General features: G+C 45.7%; 2 protein-coding genes across 3 annotated transcripts in view; one reads left to right on the forward strand and one right to left on the reverse strand.

Moving 5' to 3' along the window:
* Positions 1-6,119, reverse strand: part of CPSF3 (cleavage and polyadenylation specific factor 3) — a 29,972-nt gene extending 23,853 nt beyond the window's left edge. Inside the window, exons 1-2 of the mRNA XM_005687021.2 lie at positions 5,841-6,119; positions 1,310-1,373 (exon numbers count right to left, since the gene is read on the reverse strand). Of these exons, the coding sequence (XP_005687078.2) occupies positions 1,310-1,373; positions 5,841-5,890 (114 nt within the window). The 5' untranslated portion in view covers positions 5,891-6,119. The remainder of the gene's footprint in view (positions 1-1,309; positions 1,374-5,840) is intronic.
* Positions 6,152-21,393, forward strand: ITGB1BP1 (integrin subunit beta 1 binding protein 1). Of its 2 annotated transcripts, none has more exons than XM_018055688.1 (8): positions 6,152-6,257; positions 12,236-12,346; positions 13,261-13,364; positions 16,219-16,297; positions 17,610-17,743; positions 19,561-19,653; positions 20,435-20,584; positions 21,063-21,317. In XM_018055688.1, exons 3-8 carry the CDS (start codon positions 13,293-13,295, stop codon positions 21,132-21,134), a joined length of 600 nt encoding a protein of 199 aa, XP_017911177.1. In that variant the 5' UTR covers positions 6,152-6,257; positions 12,236-12,346; positions 13,261-13,292; the 3' UTR covers positions 21,135-21,317. The 2 variants fall into 2 exon arrangements, with proteins under 2 accessions (XP_017911177.1, XP_017911176.1); XM_018055687.1 differs by having other exon boundaries at positions 6,156-6,293; positions 21,063-21,393.

The following is a 21,867-nucleotide window of genomic DNA, read 5'->3' on the forward strand; positions in this document are numbered from 1 at the left end:
AATCAGGAAAGATTCTATATGTTTGAAATGCAATTCTTATTAAATGGGCAACTTCGCCGTTAACAATTCTAACTTCCCAAATTTAAATATAGCTCATATTTAGAGTCACAGGACACAAAATATAAGAAATATTCTTTCCAGTTACTTTTCATAGGCACTCTAATAATGAACAAACTCTTTTGCAAGAACTTTAACATCAGAAATGGCTAGCATTTTTAAAGTTTATAGATTCACTACTACCAGATGTGACTATCATGAGAAGGCAACGATTAGAAAAACAGGAAACTTCTCTGATCAGGACAATTTAAGTATTAGAAGACAAATTCTTCAGAACCAGTCATTCTTGAATTATATCCTCATTTGGGAAGATGTTTCTATCAAATTAATACAGTAAATTATTAAAAAGATTGTGTCTGCCATGTCCCTGTTCTTTTAAGTAGGAGAAGGGGAAGAGTGAGACCAAAAGACCCTGATGAGCCTCTGTACCGCCTTCGTAATGAGGACCCCAGAGACCACCTCTTCCAGTCCCTCCAGCTCTCAGCTAAGGAAACGGGCTGAGAAGGGGACTGACTTGCCCAAGGCCAGGCACCCTGGAGCTAACTTAGGCACCTCAGCTACCAGACTAGGGCCTGGCCTACTGTCCCACTGCACAAGAGGAGGCTGGAGTTTTGCATGTGTTCAGGAGGCCAGTTCCCTGGGGTCTCCCACTGGGGGTGGGGCAGACAGGCTGGCAGACCTTCAGGAATAGAAGAGAGGGATTTGGAAGACTTTTAGATTAGGAGATCCAGTTGACAGTTTTACAATCTTTAGTTCCTCAGTCTAATATTATGTCAATGCCAAGTGGAAGTATACTAGTTTCCCACATTAACATTTTATAGACACATATACTAACCATGACATTATTCTGGGGGCAAAACAGTTAACTGCTGAATAGAAAAAACTACTGAACTAGAACAGTCCTAACACTCAATGCAGATATATTGTTAATCTGACTATACTGTGCTTAGTTGCTCAATCCTGCCCAACTTTTTTCAATCCCATGGACTGTAGCTCACCAGGCTCCTCTGTCCATGGGGATCCTCCAGGCAAGAATACTGGAGTAGGTAGCCACTTCCTTCTTCAGGGCATCTTCCCAACCTTGGGATTGAACCCAGGTCTCCCCCATTGCAGGCGGATATTTTACCAGTTGAGTTACCAGGGAAGCCCAAGGATACTCTAGGGGTTTGCCATGCCCTCCTCCAGGGGATCATCCCATCCCAGGGATCGAACCCAGGTCACCCGCACTGCAGGTGGATTCTGAGCCACTTACCATTATTTTCCTCCCCTTGAACTCCAGAATAATACATGATCTTCCCACTTCCTGCCCAGCTCCACTGTAAACATTGAAAGGAAAAAATAAAAATGATTAAAAAGCCATCAAAATGAAGCCAAATAAATTCAAACTTTTTTTTACGACTTAAACTATGTTCCATCTGATGACAACACTAACTTGAGACAGATGAATTCCACAAAATTACAAAGACAGGGAAGAACCGCATCAACGTGGGGAAAAAATGAAAAGTGACCTCTGAGAGGTCAGACTGAGAGGATCAAAGGTTAAATTCAACCTTCTGAATGTTAGGGTTAAAATGATGATGTATTTAAAATGTAAACTAGCAGTGACTCAGATGATTTAATAAGACTTTTAGAATTAGCACTTAAGTAAAAACCCATAAGCAGTTAAAAATTCTTTCAAGGTGATAATACACATTTACCAAATAGCTTAAATTTAAATACTTATTCATACATGTGAATCTCATTCCTTTTTCCTTCTACTTTCTGTTATTTCACTTAAAACAAATTTCCTTTCTTCAGAATAAACAGCCTTTCTTTCCAATTATCACAAAGCTTTAAGCCTCACCAGTCTAACCCTTTGCCTTCTTTGATACCTTATCCCAACCATTCTTGCTTGTGATTCAACCACTTATTTAACATCAAGCAGTTTTGGGGGGTTTTTTGGCTGCACTGTGGGGCATGTGGGATATTAGTTCCCTGACCAGGGATTGAACCTAGGACTACAAGTTCTGTAGGCCTAGGTTCCTGTAGTCTACAGGACTACAGGTTTGAAAGCGCTAAGTCTTAGCCACTGGACTGCCAGGGAACTCCCTTAAGCAGTTTCTATTAGCCAAGCAGTGTAGATAAGCACCTACTATATGGAAAGGCCGAATACCAGGACCCTGGCTTCAAGAATGGATAGGCTACAGGACTGACATGAGATGGACGCATCTTCAGACTGGATCCTCAGAGCAAGATGCAAAGAAAATCAGACGACCACCGTGAGCTCCTGGCCCGCCACTTTAACTGGCCCTCTGCTCTCCCTCTTTAGTGTCCCTCCAGTTTTTGGTGCAGTTTTTCCTACAGCTGTTGGTGTAGTAACTATTTCAAACTTTCTCCCCTTTCCTAAATTTTCCCATGCTCTATCCTACTCTTGAGTCATGGGCTTTCTCTGTATCAAAAAATTACATAGTTTGTCAGTTCCCTCAACTTGCCAACCCACTCACATTTCTCTTCTTCCACTTCTCCTGGAACAGAGAACAGACCTTGCTCTGTAAGGCTAACCTTTTCACCATGGTTCTACACTCTTCCCACTCCCTCCCTTCCTCTGAGGTACTGACCCCTGCTACATCATTGGCTTTCCCCTTACTATCCTCTTTGACATCTGCATTTAAACATACCAGTCATCCTTGTCCCCAAATGAAAATTCCTTAATTCTAATCTCTAGTCTCTGTCTGCTTACTAAAGGTTGCATACTTTGAATTCTGGCTTTTTACCAACCATCCCTCTGAAACTCTCCCTGCAAAACAGCTCTTTGTTCCTAAGTGCAAAGAGCCCTTCTCAGTTCCTACCTCACTCTTCTCCAGGCAGCACATCATCTGTCTTATTCCATCCCTCTCTGAGCCCGGTTTCTGTGACTTCATGCTCTCTTCCTGTCCTGCTGGTTTCCCCCTTAGTTTCCTTCATGCAGCTGCCTCTACCCATCTTTCAAAAGCTGTTATTTCAAGGGTTCTCTCCTTGGCTTCTTTCTCAGTCTTTCTGATCTTCATCCTCACATTTTTAACACATTGAGGACTTCTAATTCTCTATTTGTAGTCCAGATTTAGATGCTTGTTTTCCTGAATCCCAGACCTCTAACAGTCACCTGGTTTTGGCCTCTCTTGGGACATCTCACAGGCGCCTAATATTCAAATATGCCAAACAAGTTTGCACCTCAAGTTCCTAGCCCGTGCTCTTCTTTCTGGAACACTCTGCCCTGATATTGACATAATTGGCTCCTGTGTATCATTTGGGTCTCAGTTCAAACGTCACCTCATTTGCCCTTCAGACCACTCTATCATAACACTTATTACTACATGATGTCATTATATCTACTTATGGCTTATTTCTCACTATTAAAATGAAAGCTCCATAATAGCATAGATGTCTGTTTCATTCACTGCTATATAGTAAGGTGCCTGACGTGCAATATATCTCAAGAAAAACCTACTGAATGAGTAAAAGCTCCCAAATTAGAAAACTAGGGAACATTACATTAAGTTAAAAAAGCAAGTTTCAAAAGATTACATGTTGCAACCCATTTATATGAAATGTCCAAAACAGGGTAATCTGCAGAGACAGAAAGGAGATCAATGGTGGCCGAGGGCTGTGCAAGTTGGAGGGCAATGATACAGGGTTTCTTTCTGGAATGATGAAAATGTCCTGGATTAAACAGTGGTGATAGTTATAAAACTCTGTACAGATTAAAAACTGTTTAACTGTACACTTTAAATGAGTGTGCTGATGTGATTTCAATCTCAATAAGGCTGTTATAAAACAATTTAAAACTCCCAAATTTACTCCAGACCTGCCCCATGTCGGGTACTCCTGGAGTGAGTAACAAACACCACCACTTACCAGTTATCCTACCTGGGAACTGGAGTCATCCTATCTGTCCTCTCTGCCCGGCCTTCCCTTCCACATCTGCCCCTTCTAACGTACCTGATCACTGACAGAGCTCTAAAGCTTTCACTTCTTTACTCTCTCAGGGCTCTCTTTCCAACCCACTGCTGCTCATTTCAAGATCTCACTGCTTTATCACTTGGTTTGTTTCAATCTCATTCTACTAGATTCTCTCCACTTGATTCACCTTTTTTTTTTTTTTTGGCCACACCACGCAGCATGAGGGATCTTAGTTCCCCCACCAGGGATCAAACCTGCATTCCCTGCAGTGGCAACTCAGAGTCTTAACCCCTGGACCACCAGGGAAGTCCCTTAATACACATTTAATTCATCTGTGCCACTGCTGCCAGAGGCATCTTTGATCTTCCTAAAGCATAATTTCCACCACATCCCATCCTTGCTTAAGACCCTTCCTTGGCTCCCTATAACTGGCGATAAAGACTCCAAATCCTTAGTATGTATGTATACAAGGTCTTTCATAAGCTGGACTCGGAGAGCCTCTACCATCTCATCTGTTATCTTTTAGCTGCACCCACGGGGGGACTGGCCATAACGAGACCTCTGATTTTCACATGTGCCACTTCTTCAGCCTGGAACATCCCTGCCCTCATGCTCTGGCTGTCTTTAATTTCCAGTCAGTCTCTAGGACTCAGCTCAGTGTCCTAGTTTCCAGGACGCAGGATGGCATTGTCTTCTCACTGGAAATCCACTCTGCATACTCTCGGGGCCTTAGTGCAATGCCTATGTGTCCTCTTACAGTAGTCACAATTCACTGAGCACCCACCAGGAGCTCTGCTCTGCACAGTTAAGTGCTGCTCGACTATTTCCACAGGAGGAAGTAGGTTCAGTGAAGCTGTTGTCCTAGTAATCACTGGAGTATGGACTGGATTTCAGGTCTGACTCCAAAGCAACTCTCTCTCCAGCACTTTTCATTTGGAATAGCAATTCCCATCAAAAGGGTGAATTCAGTTAACTCAGCCCTGTCTTATATCCGAGTGCCCAGTGTGCTGCTTGACACTTGCTCAGAGTTTGCTGAACACAAGGAGAGACGACAGGTGCGAAGTGAGCGGCAGGCAAACTTGTGTTCCATCCCCAGGAGGTGCTCAAGGAGTTACTGAATGAACAAGAGAAGGAGATACTTTCTACCTTTGGAAAAATGCACGTGTGCACTTGGTGCTAACTCATGTATAACAATAAACATGTTTGTGAATTCAAACTGTGCAGTTAGGCAAGTTCTCATTTCTCTAAGCAGCATTCCAGGTCCATAAGGTGCTTCTCTAACAGAAGGCCATTTCCAATGAAAGACAAGCCCTCTCACGGTCAATCAGCGACTGAGATACTGTCCTAACATTTCTGCCTTTTCACCTTTCCCACTTTCTACCTTCCCTATTCCCGGAAAGTTTGAGCTCTGAATGGAACTCATAAGTTCCCTAATGTATTTCCCCTCTCGCATTTCGGCAAATATGAGTCCTGGAAGTTAATAAGGCACAAGTTAAATTCTTCCTCGCGCTGTCACAGCCTTATCCAGGTTATCATCTCACCCTGCCATCCTCAGCATCCCTGGTTCCCTCACGAGTCGCCCCTCTTGGGCGTATACGAAAGCGCCCTGCGGTCCCACCATAGGCCCTCGCCCCCCAAACCCGACATCCTCTCCTCCCTTGAGACTAAAGAAAAAGCAAAATCCTATTCAACCTAGCAGGCCCCTTCCGATTCACAGTTCATCAAACCGCTGCAGCCGCAGAGGCCTGGAGCCAGGAGCTGGCTGCCGAGGCAAGCGGGTCTGGGGCGGGGGGCGACTGAGGCCAACCATCGGGTTCCCCTCCTCGCCTCACAGTCACGGCTTCAGTCCCTCTCAGGTCCCTTACAGGGGTCGGATCAGCAGCTGGTCACTCTCCTCTGCAGGAATCGCGGACATCTCAGAAGTCCAAACGGGAATGAGGAACAACAGGCCGCAGGAGTCTTTCTAAACTAGAAGAAAAGACACAGAGACCCTAAGACGGAAGAACCACTGCCGCTCCATCCCACGAGAGCACAACTTCCGTCATCTCGGCGCCCGCGACACTAGGCTCCTCCCTCCGACTTCCGGTCGCAGAACCCAACTCGCAAGGCTCCTCCCCGCCCAGGCTTCCCGGGACCTGGGGCGGGATCCGGACTGCGCCTGCGCGAGACTTCGGGCGGGATCAGGTGGGCGGGATCAGGTGGGCGGGGCTCGGGGGCCCGGAAGAGCTGGGGCTGGAATTAGAACCCGAGGGGCTGCCGCGGCTCTTCGGGCTGCTCATTCGGTGGGTGTCTGACGCCTGAGCGCAGACCGCGCAGAGGTGAGGGCCCGGCGGTCGTCGCGCTTGGGCCGGGCGTGGTCAGGAACGCGGGCCCCGAGGGTGGCGCCGGCGGGGAGGCCAGCGACGCGGGGCGGATGGGTGGTGCCGCCGTCTCCGCAGGGACCCGCCTTCAGCGGGCCCCGGGTCCTGAGGGCAGTGCCAGGCGGGCGGCGGGAGCCACGCAGCGGGCCTGGGCCTGCGGGTGGAGGCAGGGTCCTGGGCCGATCCCTGTCTAGGGTGGGACTGCGGCCCCGGTGACGACGGGTGTGGTGTCTGGCCGGGTCCTGTCGGAAGGCGATGGAGTGCGAACACCCGCTGGGCTGTTCCCAGCGCCCGGCCCTGACCTGAGCTCAGGGCAACGAAGAGCGGCCTCCTTTTTTTGTGCGGGATCCTGTCGGTTCCTTCGCACGCTGGGGTTTTCCCCGCAGCGCGGGGCTGGGGCTGTGTCTGTCTGTTGTGCAGCACTCCTGCACGTGGCAGGCGGTCACGACGGCGACGAATACCTGGGGAGCTGGGTGGAGTCTGCGAGGAGCTTTGGCGGCAGCTCTACCAAGTCTCCATATTTGGCCTCAATCGTATGAGAATTGGACAACAAAGAAAGCTGAGCGCTGAAGAATTGATGCTTTTGAACTGTGGAGAAGACTCTCGAGAGTCCCTTGGGCTACAGGGAGATCCAACCAGTCAATCCTAAAGGAAATCAGTCCTGAATATTCATTGGAAGGACTGATGCTGAAGCTGAAACTCCAATACTTTGGCCACCTGATGCGAAGAACTGACTCATTTGAAAAGACCCTGATGCTGGGAAAGATTGAAGGCGAGAGAAGGGGACGACTGAGGATGAGATGGTTGGATGGCATCACTGACTCTATGAACAGGAGTTTGAGTAAGCTCCAGGAAGTTGGTGATGGACAGGGAGACCTAGTGTGCTGCAGTCCATGGGGTCATAAAGAGTCAGACACGACTAAGTGATTGAACCAAACTGATTATTAGCCTTGTGGCCTTGGGCAGCTGCTTAATAAACTTAGAGCTTTGGCTGCCTCATTTGAAAGGGGCTGTAATATTGCAACCTTGCTGTTACGTAGAGAGAGTTAGAAGTACTGTATATATACAGCATAAGGACATATGGCATTTTTTGTCACTTGGTAGTGTCTGACTTTGTTGTGACTCCATGGACTATGGGCTTCCCAGGTGGTGCTAGTGATAAAGAACCTCCCTGCCAATGCATGAGATGTAAGAGACAGTGGTTTGATCCCTGGGTCGGGAGAATCCCCTGAAGAAGGAAATGGCAACCCACTCAAGTATTCTTGCCCGGAGAATCCCATGGACGGAAGCACCAGGCAGGCTACAGTCCTTGGGATCACAAAGAGTCGGCCACGACTGAGCTACTGAGCATGGACTGTTAGCCCTCCAGGCCCCTCTGTCCATGAGATTTCCCAGGTAAGAATACTGGAGTGGGTTGCCATTGCTTTCTCCAGGGGATCTTCCCCACCTGGGGATCAACCCCTGGGTTCCTACATTGGCAGGAGAATTCTTTACTGTTGAGCCACCAGGGAAACACACACACATACATATACATGTAGATACCTCTATGTATTATGTATATGGCAGTGAGCACTGGGCAGCAAATGGTAGGTATTCAGTATGTGGAGGTTGTCATCTGGGTATTATCTCACAAGAAAGTTCTCTAATTGGCTAGCATGACCTCTGTCAGGCTGTGGCAGGCGTTGGGTATACAGAGATGACCTAGTCCTGGTCTTTGATGCACTCACAGTTCTGAGATAGTTACAAGTAGTCAGTAGCCGACTCATGCTAAGATCAAGATGTGGAGGACCATCTCTTAGCCCAGCTTGGAGGCTTTCTAGAAGAAGTCTGAATTGAGTCTTGACAGGTGACCGAAGTTAGCAGATCAGGTAGAAGGGTATTGTAGGCAGAGGGAACAGCAGGAGCAAAGTGTGGAAACAGGGAACATAATGCATGCTGAGAACCTCAAGCAGCCATGCATTCTTTACAGATCAGGTGAGTGTGAAGCTGATTGTGGAAGACGAGGCTGGAGAGGTCGATGTGAGCCAGGTCATGTAGGACCGACTGTGCTTGTCCTGGCAAAGAGCCTTGACTTCAGGCTTTAACTTTTGAGGAGCCAGTGAAAGATTCTAAGTTGGTTACATGGCATCTGACTTGAGTTTTAAATAAATCATTTTAGCTGGAGCTTGGTGATAGATTTGAAATGGCAAGAAGTCCAGCTAGGACTGATACCAACCAGTGGTCTCAGCCTTCCCTAACCAATAGAAATTGGTAAGAGTCCAGTCAAGAAATTCAGGCAAAGCTTGGCCAGAGGGTAGGGGTGTGTCTAGGGGTCAGGCAGGAGGGTGGCTTTAGGTGGTTTGCCCACCCCTTTGGTGGTGGTCAAATTGCCAACATCTGTTGGATCATCGAAAATGCAAGAGAGTTTCAGAAAAACATCTGCTTTATTGACTACTCCAAAGCCTTTGACTGTGGATCACAACAAACTGTGGAAAATTCTTAAAGAGATGGGAATACCAGACTACCTTATCTGCTTCCTGATAAATGTGTATGCAGGTCAAGAAGCAACAGTTAGACCCAGACATGGAACAGCAGACCAGTTCCAAATTGGGAAAGGAGTACCTCAAGGTACTCCTTGCTTATTGTCACCTTGCTTATTTAACTTCTGTGCAGAGTACATCATGTGAAATGTCAGGCTGGGTGAAGCATAGCTGAAATGCCAGCTGGATCAAGCTGGAAGCAAGATTGCCAGGAGAAATATCAGTAACTTCAGATATGCAGATGACACCATCCTTATGGCAGAAAGTGAAGAGGAACTTAAAAGTCTCTTGATGAAAATGAAAGAGGAGAGTGAAAAAGCTGGCTTAAAACTCAACATTCAAAAAACAAAGATCATGGCATCCAGCCCCAGCACTTCATGGCCAGTAGATGGGGAAACAATGGAAACAGTGACAGACTTTCTTTCTGCTTGGGCTCCAAAATCACTGCAGACAGTGACTGCAGCCGTGAAATTAAAAGACGCTTGCTCCTTGGAAGGACTGATTTTGAAGTTGAAACTCCCAATACTTTGGCCACCTGATGCGAAGAACTGACTTATTTGAAAAGACCCTGATGCTGGGAAAGATTTCAAGCAGGAGGAGAAAGGGATGCAGAGAATGAGATTGTTGGATGGCATCACCAACTCGATGGACATGAGTTTGAGCAAGCTCCAGGAGTTGGAGATGGACAGGAAAGCCTGGCGTGCTGCGATTCATGGGGTCGCAAAGGGTCGCACACGTCTGATCAACTGAACTGAACTGAACTTGGTGGTGAGTGCAGGAGGCATGTGCAGTACCCTGTTTTTGCTCTTCAGAAGTGGTAGTTGGGTTTTTGGTCTTTTTGTGTCTTGTCCAGAATTTGCCCCAACTGCACGTGTATTGTTGTTATTGAGTTGCTGAGTTGTGTTCTACTCTTTGTGACCCCATGGACTGCAGCATGCTAGGTTTCCTGGCCTCAATTATCTCTCAGAGTTTGCTCAAATTCATGTCCGTTGAGTCAGTGATGCTATCTTGCTGTCTTCATCCTCTGTTGCCCCCTTCTCCTTTGCCTTCAATCTTTCCTAGTATCAGTCTTTTCCAATGAGTCAGCTCTTTGCATCAGATTACCAAAGTATTGGCGCTTCAACATCCGTCTTTCCAGTGAATATTCACTTTTGATTCCCTTTAGAATTGACTGGTTTGGTTTCTTCGCTGTCCAGGAGATTCCCAAGAGTCTTCTCCAGCACCACAATTCAAAAGCATCAATTCTTCAGCCCTCGGCATTCTTTATGATCCAACTGTCACATCTGTACATGGCTACTAGAAAAATCATAGCTTTGACTATATGGACCTTTTTCTGCAAAGCCATGTCTCTGCTCTTTACTATGCTGTCTAGGTTTGTCATAGCTTTTCCTCCAAGATACATGTACATGCATGCACATGGTTATTTTTAGTTCCATATAGTTTCTTCATATTTTGTTGCTCAAGGAGGCATTTGTCCAGCAAAAGGTCCCAGGACCCAACCTGTCTCAGGACAGGGTCCCTCTCCCTTGAAATGTCTTTCCTGGAGGCTGATGAATTCCTTAAATTGCATTCCAGACTTTGTGCATTTTTTATGGGTTAAGGATCTATCACTTTCATCAGATAGTGAAAAAGTATTTCTATGTAACCGTAGTCTAGAACAGTGCAGGCCCTGTTTGATTCATGAAGGGTATAATCTACAGATGGTAGAATCACTGTGTCTTCGGTTTAACTGGATGTGGGGCAGGAGGACAGTGAGGGGTTGGTGGTTTCCCACTTTATACCAGAGATAATGTAATTTACTGAAAGGGAGAGGAGAGGAGCAGGTGTGGAGGGGAAGATGGCTTCTGCTTTAGGCATTTCTGCCTTTGATGAGTCTGTGCAACATCCAAGTGGTATCTTTGGCCTCGTTTTTATGCATGAATAATTCAGAGATGAGAATGACTTGCTTAATTAAGAACATGCATCAAAATAATGGCAGATATCAAAGGCTTTCATAAGTGCTTTTCCCCTATAGCTCCTAGACTAATGATGAAAAAAGAAAGTCTTAAGGAGTTGCCAACGCCTTATAATGTAGTGACTTTCAAATCATTCTAGTATTCTAGGGGTTTGAATAGATGCTTTGGGAATCCATAACAATACTATCAAATTTTTAAAAATCATTAAAATTGAGATATATATATATATGGACCTAAAATGTAATGTGCTTAAATGTGCTATACAACAACATTTTAAGTGTAACACTGAAAGCAATCAGATTATGGTACTTTATGCTGCTAGGGTTACCCAGTTTGGGGCAGACCTTGGAATAAGGCTCTCTTGCCTTTTCTAATGGAAAGGTATCCTGCAATGGCGAAGCTCTCATCAGCAACAAAGTTATCCAACAAGTCACCCACCAAAGCTTTCTCAGTAGTCTCCCTCTTTTTACTCTTAAGCTCTGTAGCTAGTTCCATACCCAGCAGCCAGTCATCTTTCTAAAACAGAAATTTGATCGTGCCACCTGACTGCTCTTTGAAACCTTCCAGAGCCTTCCTGTGAAACCCAGAATAAAACCCCCGCTTCTGCTGTGGCCTGCGAGGCGCTCTGTAGCTCTGCCTCGCCTGTCCCTGTCCCTCCGCCTCCTGTTCCTAGTCGTCCTGGCGTCTCACTGGCCCTCGTGTCAGCTGGCATCCCTCAGGACCTCTGCACTTGCCGTATGCTCCTCTCACAGTGCTGCGTCTCCACGTCATGTCTGCTCCTGCTTCTCTCAGGTCTTAGCTGTCACCTCCTCAGAACATCTTTTTTTTCTGTCTCCAAGAGCCATCCTTTCCTTTGATCACTGTCTCCTTAACTTGCTTTAGTTCCCCTTGGAGCAATTATTATTTCCAAATAATGTGTTTGATACTTGGTTTTCATGTTGGTCTGGCTACTCCCTGTAAAGATGAGCCCCCTGGACTTCCCGGGTGGTCCAGGGGTTAGGGCTCCGTGCTTCCAGTGCAGGGTTCATGGGTTTGATTCCTGGTAGGGGAACTAAGGTCCCACACCAAAAAAAATAAAATTAATTAAAATAAATAAAAAATAAGCTCCCTGAGGTCGGAGACTTTATCTGTCTTATTCATTGGGGTAGTCCCAGCACCTGGTGGGGGTTCACTGGCCACTGAGGAATGAATGAATTAATGAATGAGTTGGGTGTTCTTGCTACTCCACAAATGAAGCAAAAATATAGAAATAAATTGGATGATGGGGCTGATCAAAATGCTTGGGCTCAGGAGCCAAGTCTAAGGTCAGATGCTTGTGAATGGACTTGGGGGGTGGTGTTGAGGAGGGGAGTATCTCCAGACTCACTGGGAGAAACTTCATTGGAGAGGGACCTTCACTGATGCACTCATTCTTTTCCTTCATCAGGTATCCTGTTTTTCTGTCAAGAACTGACCATGTCAGAGTGAAAGGAAGCTATCTTTGGAGACCGCTGTCTGTGGAACCTTTGAAGACGGTAGAATAGCATTCGATTCTGCAGTAAGCAGACCCCCTTTTTCCCTCTGTAGAATCAGTCTTTAGTAAACATTTGTTAGTTTCTCGAATTCATGCATTCTCTGGAAAGATGGGTCACAGTTCCCTCATCTGTGAAATGTGGATTCTAACCTCCCTTCTGTAAACCCCTTTGAGGGTTTGGGGCAGAGCCCAGCGGGCTACAGGACGCAGACAGACCCTCAGAGAACACTTGGAGCTGATTCCGGGTGTCTCCAGATGCTGTGAGGATTAAGTGAGACAGTGTGAAAGCACTTGACCTATGAAACGTTTCTCTGGCCAGTTCATCATTGTTCAAGTATAATATGCTTGCTCCTATGAATGGGCAAGGAGAAACAGTTCATTCAAGATCTACATAAGGCTGACTCTGGAATATTGAAGGTCACCTCCTTCCTAGCCTTACTGGAATGAGGTGAGAGGTAGCACCTGACGTTATTGTCATGTCTGCCTTTCCCTAAACATAGTAAAGAAAAATGCACCAAACCCCAGAGGCGTCAGTGCTTTCAGTTCTTGGCCCTGCTGTTGACAGAACAGCAAGCGGAGACAGTAACTGATCTCAGAATCTTGGCTGATAAACTAATATGTCACGTTTTACTAACGTCTGGGCTTGATTAAAGAGAAGGTAGGCACTTGACTATTTTGAGACTACATGACAGGTGTCTGGTGCCTCTGATTGGTGCTTTTCATACTTCTAGAGATGACTTTGTGATTCAAGAAAAGTATAAGAATGAAATAGTATCCAAATTTTGTCGGTTGGTGGGGAATATTTATGTTTTAAGGAAAAGGAGTATACCAGGGAACTGGGAGGAATTGATGGTTATTATTTATTTTATTCCTGTTATGTTGTAAAGGGATTTAAAGTTGTTTCTCTCCATATATCTAAACAATGCTTGCTCTTCCAGAGGAGCGCCTGCAGATCAAGCTATGGTGGGAGATGTTTCGGAAAGGCAAAAAGCGCCACAGCAGTAGCAGTTCCCAGAGCAGTGAAATCAGTACCAAGAGCAAGGTAGGTGGTGGAGCGGAGACCGCGGTCATAACAGTGAGAACTGTTTCTTCTGAGCGACGCTGCATGAAAGGTACTAAGCATGGCAGACCTGCTGATATTCTTCAAACTGGAGGTGTTTACATTCTTTTTTTTTGCACAAGATACATCCTGCATTTGATTTGATTTGATTTTGCTTTGGTAGATTTTTCTGAAGTCCTTAAATCCACTAATGTAGATGAATCAGGACCTGTGAGAGGTCTCATTGAAATACTGGTCAAGGAAATTGACAGGCGGTCAAGGAACCTGATGTCTTGAATTCTAGGGCTTGAGGTGTGTGTATGTCATTATAATTCTGTGTCCACCATGGGGAGTGAGTTGGAGAGTGAGGCAAATGTGCTGATTTGAGTGTTCAGGGCCCTCAGAGTCCTGAGTCCTGGCCCACTGGGCCCACTGGACTAGGACTAGAAAACTGAAACTGAAGTCGCTCAGTCGTATCCGACTCTTTGCAATCCCATGGACTGTAGCTGCCAGGCTCCTCCGTCCAGGGAATTCTCCAGGCAAGAATACTGGAGTGGGTTGCCATTTCCTTCTCCAGGGGATCTTCCCAACACAGGGATCGAACCCAGGTCTCCTGCATTGCAGGCAGATGCTTTTACCATTTGACCCACCAGGGAAGCCCCCAGGACTAGAAAGTCTTTTAAAAATCATTCTTCACCCTTGTGAGCTCCCGATTGTGAAAGGTGTCTGTGCCCAGAACCTGGACTGGGTGAGGCAGGTGGCAGGAGAGGAGCCCAAGACCCAGAACCTCCAGGGGGTGCCTCTTGCCAGCCTGTGGGCAGCGCCCTGGGTGAGGATAGCCACACTCAGGGAAGAACATGACACCACTGCCCTGCAGGAATTTCCGTCAGGTGGGAGGGCTGAGCTCTCAGCATGTAGCCGGAACCACGGAAACCTGACATTTTGGGAGACCTGTGCAGTCTGGGAATGGGATGACTACGTTTTCCTTTAAGGCGTCTAAACTCCTGAAGAGAATTGCCTCACTGTTATTTCAGTGTGAGGCCCATAGGCTTGAACTGGGCCCAGTTTCCTGTTTTCTAGTTCAGAAAATGGAGAAGGGGAGACGCACGGACCTGCTGCTGGCCGAGTCAGACCAGAGCTCGTGTGCTGATTCAAGGACCTGCCGCCCTGGCAGGGTGGGGGGTGCTGGGGGGATGCAGGAAGACCTGTGCCGCCGAGTGAGGTCTTTCCCCCAAGTGATGGGGAGTCTCATGTGGCTTGTCTGCAGGCCTGCGACTGTTACACGTGTGCTCTAGGATGAAGTAAGCTTCTGCTCTTGTCATTCAGAACCAGGGGAAATAGGCCAGTTTCTCCCTTCCCTTTCTCCTTGCTCAGGAGATCTCTAGGTCTGGCCTTCTCCTGCGTCTGGGGATAACTGGAAGCACAAAAGCTCGCTCTGTTACTCCCTTCCCAGAAGGCAGCCTGGCTCTGTAACAGCATCTTAATTCCAGGTCCCCTTCCTTCACTCTTTGAATATTCAGGTTTTTTCCAGGTTGTCAGAACTACACAAACATGATGATGACCCTCTCTGTGCATACAGCTCTGCTCTTGTTTGAAAGTGAAGGTCACTCAGTTGTGTCCAACTCTGTGACCCCATGGACTCTACAGTCCGTGGAATTCTCCAGGCCAGAATACTGGAGGGGGTAGCCTTTCCCTTCTCCAGATGATCTTCCCAGCCCAGGGATTGAACCCAGGTCTCCTGTATTGCAGGTGGATTCTTTACTATCTAAGCCACAAGGGAAGCCCAACGTGATGCATAGAGCTTGTTTGAGATTCCCAGAAATGCAATTATTAAGAAAGGGAAGTAGTAAAACTGAAGACTTGATATGTTTTTACATTTGTTTTGATTCACTTATTAAACATATGAAAATTTGACTGTACTTCTAAAATGTAATTTTGATTTGAAGTGTAAAAAAGTGATTTTTTTTTTTTCTTTTTGGCCAAGCCATGCAGCCTGCAGGATCTTAGTTCCCCAACCAGGGATCAGCTCTTGGCCCCAGCAGTAAATGTGCTGAGTCCTAACCCCTGGACCACCAGGGAATTCCCCAAAAGTGATTTTTTTTTTAATCAAAGGTTTTTACTTATTTCTAAAATATTAAGCACACTGAAAGTATGATTCTGTAGAACAAACGACACTGACACATATGATTCTCTGAATTTTGCTGAACAGTTTCGTTGGTTTTTCTTTGTAATTCACATCACAGTTATTCTCTGGTCTGCCGCTCCACCTGTGTTTACCTGCTGGGGCCAGGTAGTAGTTGGAGGCATTGCAATACTGGGGTGAGGGTCAGGAGACATGGGGTTGAGATCTGGGGTGACTAGACGTAACCTTGGGTAAATCACTTCACCGCTCTGCGTCTTTCTACTCATTTACTAAACAGGAGAACACTCCTGCCTGCATTCTGCACAGAGTTCTTCTTGGGTTCTGTGGAAATAATGTGAAAGTGAAGTATAGATGTTCACATGTGATGTGAAATCTCAAGTCTCAATATGATGTAAATATCAACTATCTTATAAGGCTATAGAGGTAATGGCTTTAATTTAAACTGAAAGTGTTGATCCCAGACTTAATATTGTGTTAAGGGAAAAGCAGTTGGGATTATGGGTTTTTGTGGTTTTTTTGAAGTTTGCTATGGAATTTGTCTTCAAAAGAATCTGTCCCAGTTGATCTGCATGAATAACTGACCTGATTTTATATGTGTTAGCTCAGTGATAGTAAATAAGTCATTTGAATGTTTGGTAAAAAACTTGAAAGAAGATAGTGCTTCTGATTATGTTTAAAATGTTTGTGTTTGTTCGTTTGATTGTTATTTCTCAGTCTGTAGACTCCAGCCTTGGGGGCCTCTCACGGTCCAGCACGGTGGCAAGCCTCGACACCGATTCCACCAAGAGCTCAGGTATGGACGGAGGTGGGGTCATTTATCATCTCAGCTTTTAACTGAAGTTCGCATGGTTTTAGCAGAGTGGACAAGGAGTTCTTGAGTATTTGGGGTTTTCTTTCTCTGCTCTGTCATTTTTGATAAGAGTTCAGAAATGGCCCAGGATCTGGTGGAAGGTGGGGTGGGGTGAGGAATGGGTGGTGAAAGCCGCGGGAGCAAACTACTCAAAATGGTTGTGGAGCGAAATTATGAGTGGCTGCTTGGTAGTGACAGTTTAGAAGTATTAGATTAGCTTTGTTAAGAAGTGGGCTGGCAGAGGGTGAATTATTTTGGAGTTACATTGTTTGCGGGGGATAGGACAATGTCCTGCTGATTAAAAAGACTAAGGAGCCTTGTACCCAGAGATGTACCAGCTCGTTAACATCAGGAGCACACGGTTATAAGCAGGGGTCTGTCACTGGCCCTTGGAAACATTTAAGCAGCCTCCTGAAAGAAACAGCTCTCTAGAAATCAAAAGGTGGCTTCTGACCCACCTGTTAGCTGGTGTCTAATTGGAAACCTACTACATTCAATTTGTTATACAAAATCCTTCTGCTTTTGGGATCACAGACAGCTCAGTCCATGCGAGGTGGTGAGAGCGGGAGAGGTGTAAAAGGGGGTATGGCAGCAGAAGGTCTGTTGTCTTCCTGCTGCTTTGAAATATTAAACACATGGGCATCTTTGTATTACATAAACAGATCTAAGAATGACCGCATAGTATTCCCTTACTATGTCAGATGTTGTAAATCCTTTGTGGTACCTTGTACTGGCTGGACTTCATGACACGTGGAGTTCTTCACCTGTTACCGTCTGGTCCTGTCTGGCATTACTTCATCTACACTGAGGGAAAGCAAGCCTGGTCTTTTCTGGCTGAATGGGAGAGGTAGATCAGGTTTCCTGAATCTGGAAAGAAAGTTAAAGTTCCCATGGGAAAGTGGGAGAAGAAACCAAAAAAATAATCAAATGTCATATGCATTATAAAGGTGCTCAATCATTGTCAAGTTGACATTTTAGCTTTCTTCTTTTTGATGAAGCAGTGAAGGCTATTAATACTTAATTTATTCCTACTGAGATTTTATACATTTAGTACATTGTGAGTCACTGAGGGAAAGGTTAGTGAAAATTCAAGTTCTTTTGCATTGCATCAAAAAGTTTGCATTTAAAAATTTTTAATTTTTATTAAAGGTTTAGTTCTAATGATACAGTTGATTTCCTGTGTAAGGAGGGGTTAAAGATACCCTGTAATGCAGCTGTTTCTTTTGAAGTCTTACGATTTTTCCTTCACCTTTAGGACAAAGCAACAATTCAGACACCTGTGCAGAATTTCGAATAAAGTATGTTGGTGCCATTGAGAAACTGAAACTCTCAGAGGGGAAATGTCTCGAAGGGCCACTGGACCTGATAAATTATATAGATGTTGCTCAGGTAAAAAAATAAAAATAAAACTTTTCTCAGATCCTGGGGTGAATTCGTGGCTTTGGAGACAGACGCCACTCTTCCAGTCTCTTCACTGCTTCTCCTGAAGCCACGCTTTTATCACTGTTAAGGTGTCACTGACTGCTATGGTCAGAGGAGGGACACAGGACTTAGTTCCTCCCTTCAGACAGTGGTTTTTTACTCTTTCTGGGGCTGACTGAGGATGTCTCTTGTTTAAACGGAGAGCTGAGCGCAGTGAGTGCAACTACAGGCTTAGCTTTAGGACACTCTGGCAAGTCTTAACTGTGTCTCCATGGAACTATTTCCAGTTATTTGAATGAGCAATCTCATTCATGGTGTTGAACTCCCATCTCTCTATTCATACCCTGTCTCCAACAAGGATTGAGGTGAGGTGGGTTTCGATCCTGGCCGAGAAAATAAAAGAATAAATTCATCACGAAGGAAAATTTAGAGTGAAATGAAGACAGAGGTGTCAGGTTTGTGCGTAAAGTATTGTGAGGTCGATACTCTCAGCGGTGAAGGGAGTGGATGAGCTGGAAGCATGACGCTGGCCACAATCAGTTGCTCCCCGAGTCTCTAGAAGATGGAACTGCCCATCTTTGTGTTCATGAACAAAGGGATGTTACGGCAACGGGAAGGTTCCCTTACCAAATTTGTAGAGTGTCAGTCACTCTTAAGATCACGTGGTTTCTTAACACACGGAGGTGAGCTCGGCTCATATGCTGTTTCATGGCCTCCTGAAGGAAGTCTCCCGTCTGAGGGGAATTCAGCCAGTCTAATCCTCCGTTGACCAGGCAACTAACACAATTATCCCAGCATTTTACTTTGGAATCTATATAGTCATTCCAACATCGTGCAAGCAACAACTAATAGTCTCCTGAAAGTTTGCTAATAATGCTCCCCACTGCCCACCCCCCTGACAGAGTACACTAGGATTATTTTCACACTGACAGGGGCTGCTCAATCTCTCACAGCACTGTAAAACTGGGCTTGTCAGAACTTTACAACTGACAGTAGCATTGCTGTGGATTCTTGGAGTTGCTTTACCCTGTGTGAGAGGTGATAGGCTGGGGGTATTCTTGCGTGTGAGGACCCAAGAACTAAGGTCGGTGGACACCACTCATGACTGTAATTTCTTCAGTGCAGGCAAATGGTTCCACAAAACGTTGACCGTGTGGAACATCTACTGATGGTTGACAGTATCGTATTTATTTTAGAGAAGACAAGTGAGGCACACTAAGCAGATAAAATGTAATCTGCTAGGAAAACCATCAGGCATTATCTGCTGTCTTCCTTGCTTCTGAAGAGCTCAAAATACTGATGGATGTTTTCAAGAGCTGAAAAATCATTTGTCAAGCTGTATTTATTCGCCCAAAGTCCTGGGACACTGGGATGAATCAGACATATCAACACCTGGGTAGGATATAAACTGTTTGAGAACCGTTCCTACAATGTGTTTCCTATTATTTAACGTGCAGATGTTACTGTAAACTTTGAAAAAGGAGCCTTACATTTTTCTAGTGTAAATATATAAGCCCCACTGGTATCTGTGAGGAGTGTCAATTTACAAACAAGAACCATGGAGCGCATGGATCTGAGTTCTGGTCAAATTTGTGGACTTCTTACTAAAAAAAAAAAGGTGAGAGGGTATTTCTTCTGCCTCTTTGGAGAGAAGAGGGCTGGGCTGTTGTGTGCCCCACATTCTTTAAAGGGTTGGGTTTGCGATGGCCAGATGCTAAAATTGACTAATCAGAATCAAGAAGGAAACATCATTTTTTAAAATGTAATTTATTTTTACTTTAAAGCAAGATGGAAAGTTGCCCTTCGTTCCTCTGGAGGAAGAATTTATTATGGGAGTTTCCAAGTACGGTATAAAAGTGTCCACATCAGATCAGTATGTAAGTAATTTAATTAAAGGGGAAAGTGGGTTTTACGTGTTGGGGAGTTCAGACCAGGAATGGCCTTCTTGTAGTTAGATCTGCTCCTGTTTGCAGAGTGGTTGGTTTGTCATCATTCCTGGCAGCTGGCCTTAAAAGTGACCAGTTTCCTAGGGTAGATAATTAGAGGCTTTTGCTTCTGCGTTGGGCCCAAGCCAGGGCTTCCCAGGTGGTGCTAGTGGCAAAGAGATGTAAGACACAAATACAGGAGATGTAAGACACAAAGCTTCGATCCCTGGGTCGGGAAGATCTCTTGGAGGAGGGCCTGGCAACCCGCTCCAGTATTCTTGCCGGGAGAATTCCATGGACAGAGGAGCCTGGCTGTAGTCCATAGGGTCTCAGAGTCAGACACGACTGAAGCAGTTTAGCACAGCACAGGGCCCAAGCCCACCCCCACCCCCTGCCCCACCCCACACCCATGGCTGGTCCATCATGCATTTTCAGCTTAGGATCCCACGCCAATTCAGAGCAGCTGTCAGTTGGGTGTAGAAAACAGGGCCGTGAATTTAGATGGTCTCAGTCTTCTTAGAATTTAGTAAGAAGGCATGATTCTAAAGGCAAACTGGCCCCTAACCAAGCTCACCGGAATGTCCCTTTTGGTGAAAAACCTGTAAAAACTTACGTTCAGCTAGATAGATCCACGGATGGATACGTTCTGTTTAAAGCCTCACGGTAAATTCTGCGCTGGAAAATGTGGGCATGTGAAGAACTAGCACGGTCCTTCTTGCCCTGACCTCTGCAGGACGTTCTGCATCGGCATGCTCTGTATTTAATCATCCGGATGGTGTGTTATGATGACGGTCTCGGGGCAGGGAAGAGCTTACTGGCTCTGAAGACCACAGATGCGAGCAACCAAGAATACAGCCTGTGGGTTTACCAGTGCAACAGCCTGGTAAGGTTTTCAGTCACCTTGGTTACTCATTCGTTAAACCAAATTATTTAGATTTTTCGAAGGCAGAAGAGATGCTGTCTGCCACGTTGTCTGATACCTGGTATAACGGGAATGTGTGTATCAGACAGCAGGTCAGACAGCGGACCAGCCTGCTGCAGGCTGTGAGCTGTTAGCCCAGAAGCAGCACTTGTGCCACATGAGTCAGTGCAAAGCAGGTGAGCGGAGGGGTGTGTCCTCCACCGGCAGCCCCGCTTTCCTGCACCTCGTGGTCCTGACTCGTGAGGGTCCCTCCCAATGGCCGCGGGTCCTGTGTTACCGCATGCAGTTACTAAAGGGGCCCAGGAAGTGGTGACCCAGGCAGGCCGTGTCCTGGACATCCCCACGCTGGCGGTGTGTAGATTTAGGACAGGTGTTAGGAGGGTCTGATCTAGTTGGGGAACAGACTAATTCTTTTACTGTATCTTTTCACTTAATATAGGAACAAGCACAAGCAATCTGCAAAGTTTTATCCACTGCTTTCGACTCTGTATTGACTTCTGAGAAACCTTGAATTCTGCAGTCAAGGGGAAAGTAAGCTTCATGTTCAGCTGTTTTCTCAATAGTTTGTTTCCAGTCTGCAGTGTTGAACTGTTAACGGAAATATGAGCGATCTTTTGCTCTCGATTTTCTGAAGGAAATGCAAGTGTATAAAATACCAGTCATTTGTTTTTCTAGTAAAATGTGTCTTATTTAACAGGGAATTAACTCACTGAAGTTACCTACCTACTGGGACTAAAAGAGCAACATCATTTGTTGCTTTTAGACACAAATCAGCCTAATGACTTTTATGTATTACAGAAGCACCCTAGGTGAGTAATGAACATGGAGAACTTTCTGAGGAAGACCCAGGCCACCTGTCCCAGCACTGGCTGGTGATGCAGTCTCACCAGCTCAGAGCTCTAAGTAGGCAGAGGTCTGGTCCAGGGACCCACGAATCAGGCTGGTTTGAAACAGTGATGTTGTCAACTCAGGTCACAAAAAGGGAAACTTTAAAAGGTGTATTGTCAGGATAACCTGTTAGCAAACCACAATATAAACCACAGTAATTATCTTTGAAAACCCTCAAAGATTACTGATCATGTTAGAAGTCATACACTATGAAGAATTTCATGTTCAGTAGACTAGTGTATTTTTTTTTTTTAAGACTTTTTATACACAGTGCTTTACTAAAGACTAAAGGGGGCTTCCCAGGTGGCACTAGAGAACTTGCCTGCCAATTCAGGAGACGAAAGAGACATGGTAGT

This window comes from Capra hircus, chromosome 11, assembly GCF_001704415.2.
Source record: "Capra hircus breed San Clemente chromosome 11, ASM170441v1, whole genome shotgun sequence".
In the NCBI taxonomy this organism is placed as follows: domain Eukaryota; kingdom Metazoa; phylum Chordata; class Mammalia; order Artiodactyla; family Bovidae; genus Capra; species Capra hircus.

Coding starts and splice junctions, on each gene's coding strand:
- ITGB1BP1 (XM_018055688.1), top strand. CDS start 13,293: ATGTTTCGGAAAGGCAAAAAGCGCCACAGCAGTAGCAGTTCCCAGAGC. Junction 13,365..16,218: donor AAATCAGTACCAAGAGCAAG/GTAGGTGGTGGA, acceptor GTTATTTCTCAG/TCTGTAGACTCCAGCCTTGG. Junction 17,744..19,560: donor ATTATATAGATGTTGCTCAG/GTAAAAAAATAA, acceptor TTTACTTTAAAG/CAAGATGGAAAGTTGCCCTT.